The 7,712-nt window shown below is 41.9% G+C and overlaps 2 protein-coding genes across 2 annotated transcripts; both read right to left on the bottom strand.

Moving 5' to 3' along the window:
- Nucleotides 1-2,619: 2,619 nt before the first annotated feature.
- On the bottom strand, nucleotides 2,620-3,576 carry LOC102566455 (olfactory receptor 6E1-like). Its single transcript, XM_006266751.3, has one exon. It carries the CDS (start codon nucleotides 3,574-3,576, stop codon nucleotides 2,620-2,622), a length of 957 nt encoding a protein of 318 aa, XP_006266813.3.
- Nucleotides 3,577-5,523: 1,947 nt separating this feature from the next.
- Nucleotides 5,524-6,471, bottom strand: LOC106740497 (olfactory receptor 6C74-like). The gene has a single exon (XM_059731370.1). The coding sequence runs from the start codon at nucleotides 6,469-6,471 to the stop codon at nucleotides 5,524-5,526; it is 948 nt and encodes a 315-aa protein (XP_059587353.1).
- Nucleotides 6,472-7,712: the final 1,241 nt, after the last annotated feature.

Below are 7,712 nucleotides of genomic sequence, written 5' to 3'. Positions count from 1 at the left end.
CTTTGGATACTTCAGAGTCTGAAGCAGCACATCTCAGTCAAAGCGCTGGCCTCGTTAGGCTTCCCAAAGCGGTTCGGAGCCGCCTCGGAGCTGCCTTGGAGATCCGGCCATAGGGTATAATGGGGAACAATACAATATCTATAACTTTGTTGGTTTTTGTCTGATTTGGATGAAATTTTCAGGGATGGTAGACTCTGCAGAGATAATGAAGTCTGCCACATTTCAGGACAGTCAGTGCAGGGGGTTGGGGGCAATGGCACCCAAAATTCTTGAAAGCAAAACTCATGTCACGTCTAGGCATTACAACATAGTGGGGTAAAAACTGCAGAAGTGGTAGCTCTTACTGAGGCCACAAAGTCTGCCAAGTTTCAAGAAGATCAGTGCAGAGGTTTTGCGGAAACTGTACCCCAAATTCTTGAAAGCAAAGCTCCTGTAACATCTATGTGGTATAACACAGGGGGGTCAAAAGTGCAGGGCTGGTAGCTCTTGCTGAGGCCACAAAGCCTGCCAAGTTTCAAGGATAACAGTGCAGGAGTTTGGGGGGAACTGCCCTGCAGGCTGCGGACAAGCAAAAAGGTGCCATGGGTGCTGTGGGAGTGACCGTGTCTGTCCTGGGGTGGGAGGGGAGGCACTGCTGCAGGCCTGGCTGCTAAGCTACCAGTTACCAATCAATCAATCATGATTCACTCAGGGACCAGGGACTCAGGGACCAGCTCAATACACAGGACCTAGCTACTACATAACGACTTAATGAGCATCAATTAGCACCTACAAAACCAGGAGAAGGAGAGAAAACACTCAATACAGTCAATGAACTGCCCAAGACAGACACAGTCTTGGCATGAGTTTTGCCTGTCAGCAGCTAGGGGTGCAGGGCCCCAGCACCCCCCTGCATCCATCTCCTCCACAGCTGGCAGGTGTCACAGCAGCTATCACCCCGCTGCACCTGAACACACACACTGCCACTCATGGCAGCAGTTTTGCTTGTCCACAGCGTGAGGGGCAGTTTCCCCCAAAGCCCTGCACCGATCTCCTTGAAACTTGCCATGAGCTCCCAACCTCCCCCTCGCTCCCCCAGCCCCCCATGGGCACCCACCCCACGCCAGCTCTGGCCCTTTAAGGAAAAAAAAAAGAAAATCCCCAGGACTCACTGCCCCTGCGTGGCCTTGGGTATTTGGGGGGCTCATTCAGAGCCCCCCATGTGGCATGGGGCAGCAGGGGGAAGCAGGGATTGCCCCCCACCAGCAGGACTGGCGAGTCGGGGAGGGTGGGGGTTGGCTTTTTTTTTTTTTCTTAAAGGGACAGAGCCACAGTGGGTGAAGCAGCCACTGAGGGGGGAGGTGGCTAGGACAGGGGAGGGGTTGGGGGGCTCATGGCAGCCCCCCCCCCCCCCCCATGCAGCAATGGGCAATTGGGGGCAGCAGGGATCACCTGCCCACCCAGCAGCACCCAGTGACCCGGAGCTTTTTTTTCAAGGTGCTGGGAGCTGGGGTGGGCAGGCAGACATTGCTGGGCTGGCAGGGATGGGCCTGGATGATTCAGAGGTTTGGAGATTCGGCAGCAGGTGATTCTCCAAATCAGATTCGGCCGAATCAATTCTGGACAGTGATTCAAATCACTGAATTGAATCACTGTACCCAAATCAGCTGAATCCAAATCCGAAGCGAATACTAGCCACTTCGCACAGGCCTAATTTTGATCAGTGTTATATAAATCTTCCTTTGAAAAACAGTATTGTTGCCTTTGTTTCTTGAAATCTCACTAAATAAAATGGTAGACAGACAGAGAGAGATTGCATAAAAGGAGAGATAATCATTGGTATTTTGAGAGATACTGGGCTCATAATCATTCATATTTTGTGAGATACAGCACTGCAGTGACAGTGGGCACAAACTGTGATATCTATGCTACTGCACAGTAGGGTCAGAAACAACCTGTGTGCTGCTGGGACTGTGCAATAACAGCAGTTACTGCTGAGTCATTTATTATTTTCGGAAGGACTAAATGACTCCGCAGTAACAACTGTGCAGTCAGGGGCATGTGTAGAGCCACCCACTGAATAGTAAATCCTTACTGGGTTTTGTTGGGTTAATGACTACCTGTGAGGTCAATGTATCAGTTGGCACCTTCAAGTCTTATTATCCTATAGCTGCAAACCAGCATTACATTTATCCCAGGATCACATATTTTATCCTAAGATAAAGTATAAATGTACAGATGTCCATGTCTGTTGTCCTGGCATAAATCCTAAAAAAAATTCCCAGAGAAGCGATAGTAACACTTTATCCAGGATATTGCACAGAACAGCTATACAATTATCCCAGGATTGAATCATTGAATCAATGGCTGAAAAGTGGCACTGCATGCAGCTGTTTGCTGAATTCTGATTAGAAACCAGATGTGTGTATGCATCAATCCCAGGATATATTTGTTCAAGGACAAACACGGGCACCACTTATTTAGAAATAAATGCAGTGTCTATCTCTAGCATATAACATGTTGTTATTAGACTTATAAACAAAAAAAAGTATTCATTTGGTTTGGTTTCCCTAAAAGCAACATCAGGAATATGGATATATCCCGGCCCTTTAATGGAGTGCCCAAAAGTGTTTCCACTTCTCACCTCTCATGCAATTCCCAGGTCCTTTGAAAGCACCATGCTCGACTGACCGCATCCCTCAAGGCACTCTGAACCTCCTTGTTCCTCAAGCTGTAGATGAAGGGGTTGAGTAACGGAGACACAACAGTGTTAAGAACCGCAATTGCCTTGCTGGTGCCCAGCCCGTTGCTCTGTGTTGGCTTGATATACAGAAAAATGCAGGTGCCATAAGTAATAGAGACCACGGTGAGGTGAGAGATGCAGGTGGAAAAGGCTTTCTGCCTGCCTATGTTAGAGGGGATTCTCATCACAGTGAGGATGATTTTACTGTATGAAACAACAGTGATTATGAGAGTGCCCAATAGAGACAGCACTGCAGTAATGAAGGAAATGAGCTCCAGGAGCTGGGTGTCTCCACAGAGCAGTTTCATTAAGGGTGTGTTGTCACAAAAGAAATGGTTAAGAATATTGGACCCACAGAAGGGCAGCTGGAGAAACACTATCGTTGGGAAAAGCACAAAGAGGAAACCTTCTATCCAAGAGCCCAAAACCAACAGTGAGCAAACTCGGGTGTTCATAACGGTGGTATAGCGCAGAGGGTTACAAATGGCCACATATCTGTCAAATGACATTGCTGCTAATAAGAGGAACTCAGTAGTACCTAGGAAAAAATACAGAAAGGATTGGGTAAGACACCCAAGAAAAGAAATCGTTGTTGTTCCTAGTGCTAGGTTGGCTAGTGCTTCAGGGACGACAGCAGTAGTGAAGCCAATTTCCAAGAGGGAAAAGTTCCTGAGGAAGAAATACATGGGTGTCTGGAGACGGTGGTCCAGCAAGGTGATTGCAATGATTAAAAGGTTTCCTGTTATTGTCAAACTATAGGTGAGTGTAAGAAGCACAAAGAGTAGGATTTGTAGCTCCCAAATGTCTGTGAAGCCTAAGAGTATGAACTCCCTGATCCCTGTCTGGTTCTCCATGGTGAATCCACAAATGCAGGAGACCTTTCTTTTAAAAAAAGGAAAATTCAAAATTACCAATTCCGTTTTAAACAAAGCACCTTTTCTTTCAATTTGTACTACAGAGTAGAAAAAAAGCTGAAGCTTGAGGGTAGCCATTAAAATTCACTTTATTTCTTCTTTCTACACTGTAGATGCACTTATACCCAGTTCATTCATTCAATGCCAATATAAGCATGCACACCTGCAACTTCACTAGATATAGATATAGATAAAAACAAATTTTGCCCTTTCATATACATTAACACTTAAATGGTTTGTTTGCATGTTTCCATTAACCCTTTTGGGAAAAATGTGAAAATGAAATATTATTCCTTTTCCCAGCATAATTGAGACGTTCAGAAATGTCAAGGGGAGAAAGGTCCATTCTGCCCTAGTCAGTCTACATGAGTAATACAAATTTTTTCTTCATATAACTCCTTCATCAAGGCTACTCATTCATAAATTTAATATGGAACAGTCTCATTGCATGTACACACATTGCCAGAAAGACTATTTTGCAACACTAAGGAGTAAAGCCCAATACTCATGGAATTATTATACAAAACCAAAACTCCCAAACTCAAAGGTATGGAAAAAAAAAAGAAACTCCACCTGGTTCTATAAATCTTGGGTTTTTTTAGATGTACAAGAAGACAGATATACACATACTCTCCTTCTCATTCTAGTCAACTTCTCCAAGGGACATTAAATGGTACTTAGTTTCTCCTACAGCAAGAAGAATCCTCACCTTTTGAGTGAACCTGGCACTTATAAATGAACGAGTCTAACTGAGGAACTAGTCATTACCATTGTACAAAAGTAGACCAGAGGCTGAGATTCCTGCCCCTTGCATACCTTTTAGGGTCCCAGTTCACATAAATCGGGTGATGACACATCTCGTGTGTCACCTTCTTGTAATGTTACCTGCTAAAGAAGGATATATGTATGTTAAAACAGTTCTGTTGACTCCTGTTGCTAATAACAATATTCCCCTGAGTCCTTAATGCCCTCAGTTGGGTTATGTATGTTAATCATGACCTGTTTAATTTTTACTTAAATTTAGGTTGGGTTCTCAACTGGTTTAAATCATTACAACTACAATCAAGTCAATATAGCTGTATGTCTCATAAGCTGAGCATTTAAGTTGTTATTAGTTTATTTATTTATCCTCAGTGACTGAGCGAACATGGAGGAATCCCTACCCTAAACCCAGATATTTTTTTCCCTTGGCAATTTATAATTCAGTTATATTCAGAAGTCTGTTTTCATGATTAGGAAGAAAACAAACCAAGGAAATAACAATCAAACAAATACCCCAAAAAGTATATGATGTTTTTTAATAGAGAATGGTGAGCCACTAAATTATTAATAAACATGAATATGTATATCTGTACCTTAACATTTATGAAGAGAGGTGTATTTATAGAAGAATCTGAAATTATATCAGTATTTAGTAAGAGGTTTAACATTTCATTATGATCACTGGGGTCATATGTTCAGATACAATCCTGAAGACTGAGGGTTGGGGAACAAAGAAACAGGGTAGATAATATGCACCTTTATAGACTAACTAAATAAGATAAATATAGACAGCCCAACTTTCATAGGGTGAAGCTTACTTTATCAGATGTGATGAAGAAAAAAAAAAAAAATCAAGAAAGAGAGCACTAACAAAGATAGATAGATAGATAGATAGATAGATAGATAGATAGATAGATAGATAGATAGATAGATAGATAGATAATTTTATGCAAACAAAACGTGTGGAAATTGTCATAGGGAAAGGGCACCAACAAAGCTACAGTTGAGTAGGGAGCAAGAAATAGAAATTGCTTTTATTTGCTCAAGAAACAACAGGTACTCGTGATCATGGTCATTATTGTCCTATTCATGTTGTTTTCTCTTTTTTATTCCTTCTACATTACATTATACTTTTGGTACATTAGAAAACATGGTCCTCATGCGAAAAGTCTGCCTTAAGGCTATCTGAACCTGTTTGTTCCTCAGGCTATATATGAAAGGGTTGAGGAAAGGGGACACCACCGTGTTGAGAATGGACACGGCTTTGCTAAGGTCCACCCCACTTTTCCTCGTGGGTTTAATGTACATGAAGATGCAGCTGCCATAGGTGATGGAGACCACAGTGAGGTGTGATATGCAGGTGGAGAAGGCTTTCTGCCTCCCCAAAGATGATGGAAAGCTCAGGATGGTGCAGATGATTTTGGCATAGGACAGGATGGTGATGGTAAGAGTGCCCAGGAGAGAAATCACAGCTACGGTGAAATCTACCAATTCCAAGAGCCTGGTGTCTGCACAGGCAAGTTTGATGAGGGGTGCATTGTCACAAAAGAAGTGGTTAATGATATTTTGGCTGCAGAAGGGCAGTTGGAATAATGCAAGTAATGGTCCAAGGACAAGGAAAAAGCCACCAAACCAGGAAGCCAGAACTAAAAGTTCACAAACCTGCTCATTCATGATGGTGGTATAGGACAAAGGGTAGCAAATTGCCACGCACCTATCAAAGGACATCACTGCCAGTAAAAAGAACTCAGTAGTACCCAAGACAATATAAAGGAAAGCCTGTACATAACATCCAGCTACAGAAATTGTTCTGTTGCCTGATGCCAGGTTGAAAAGGGCTTTGGGGATGACGGTGGAGGTGAAACCAATTTCCAGAAGGGAGAAGTTCCAGAGAAAGTAGTACATGGGGGATTGCAGGCGATGGTCCAGGAGGGTGATGGTGATAATCACAATGTTTCCCATGATAGTCAAGATGTAGGTAAGAAGGAGAATCACAAAGATCAGAGTCTTCAAGTTCTGTACTTCAGTGAAGCCTAAGAGGACAAAATTCCCGACCATGGTCTGGTTCTCCATGACAGCATTTTAATGTTCCTGCAGGGAACATAGAAAACATTAAAAATAGGAATTCCTTTGGGAAATTAATCATTTTCTGTCTATTGACTGAGAGAAAATATTGAAATGCTCTGGGCCAGATTTGCATCTGGAATAAGTCAGTAGAGCCCCACTGGATGCTGTAGAATATGACTGCTCATCAGACCAGAGCTGTGTTTGTCTCCTTCAACCTTAAAAGTCTCTGCCTATTTGGCTCAAGCTCCAATGTCCCAAGCCAGAGCATGAAAAGGAAGGTTTGATGTGTTTCTGCATGGATTGAGTTAAATCAGGCCAATTTAAGTCATCTATATATATAATGATTTAAGTCAGCATGTCAAAAGTCCAGTATAGTAACTGATTTTGATCAACTTTCCCATTGCGTGTGTATCTCTGTGTATAAGATTTTTTTTTTTTTAAGAAAAGTGAATTTCTTTGGTTGATATAAAAATAAAAATATGTCGATTTACAACTAAATACAGCATTTGCAGTAGATTTGGTATATATACCTCCTATATACACACTCTTTATATACATTTTTTTTAATCGTTTTATCCATCTGCATGCATTTTCAAGTCCAGGTTTTTCTCTCCAATCTTCCATTTCTATCTAAACATGACATTCATCTCTGCTTGCCTAAATTCAAGGTTATGTATCCACGCATCAATGCAAAAATCACAATGGTTAAGGAACAGAAGGGTGTTTGCAAAAGAACCTGTAAGAATTTGATATCTGAAAATGCACTGGGAGCCTCTTAACTTTGGCTCCTACTTGTAAGTTAGAGAAAAGGCTCTTAGTAAAAAGATAAAGAGAAGAACATCATGGGCATGCAAGATAACATTTTTTTCTGTTCAAATTTCCAGTCTAATATATTTGCTAAACCCACAGAGGAGAAAGAGAGTAATGTCATTGTTCCCCTGCTTTTCAATGCTATTGCATAAGTGGAATTCATTACAAAACAAGCTGAAGGCAAGTTCTTAAACTCTTAAAAATAAGCATAAAATACAGTCTCAAACAAAATGTTTTCCAGCTGGAAGGGTGTTCTTCAAATCTTCCTCAAATTACAGTGGCAAATACCACCAGTCGTTTTCCAGTATTTGCTGCTGAGTGCTTAAAAGTCATGAGTCACACCACTAGCTTGAATGGAGCTACACTGATTAGCTAATAGTGGACAAAGATCCTAGTACCTCAGGATGAATTTTATAGACCATTACAAATATTAGGAA

This window comes from Alligator mississippiensis, chromosome 7 (genome assembly GCF_030867095.1).
Source record: "Alligator mississippiensis isolate rAllMis1 chromosome 7, rAllMis1, whole genome shotgun sequence".
Lineage (NCBI taxonomy): Eukaryota > Metazoa > Chordata > Crocodylia > Alligatoridae > Alligator > Alligator mississippiensis.
The sequence above is the reverse complement of the archived record's forward strand: the minus strand, read 5'-3'. Positions and strand labels throughout refer to the sequence as shown.

What these genes read in the sequence shown, in the direction of transcription:
- LOC106740497 (XM_059731370.1), bottom strand. Translation starts at nt 6,471, where the DNA reads ATGGAGAACCAGACCATGGTCGGGAATTTTGTCCTCTTAGGCTTCACT.
- LOC102566455 (XM_006266751.3), bottom strand. Translation starts at nt 3,576, where the DNA reads ATGGAGAACCAGACAGGGATCAGGGAGTTCATACTCTTAGGCTTCACA.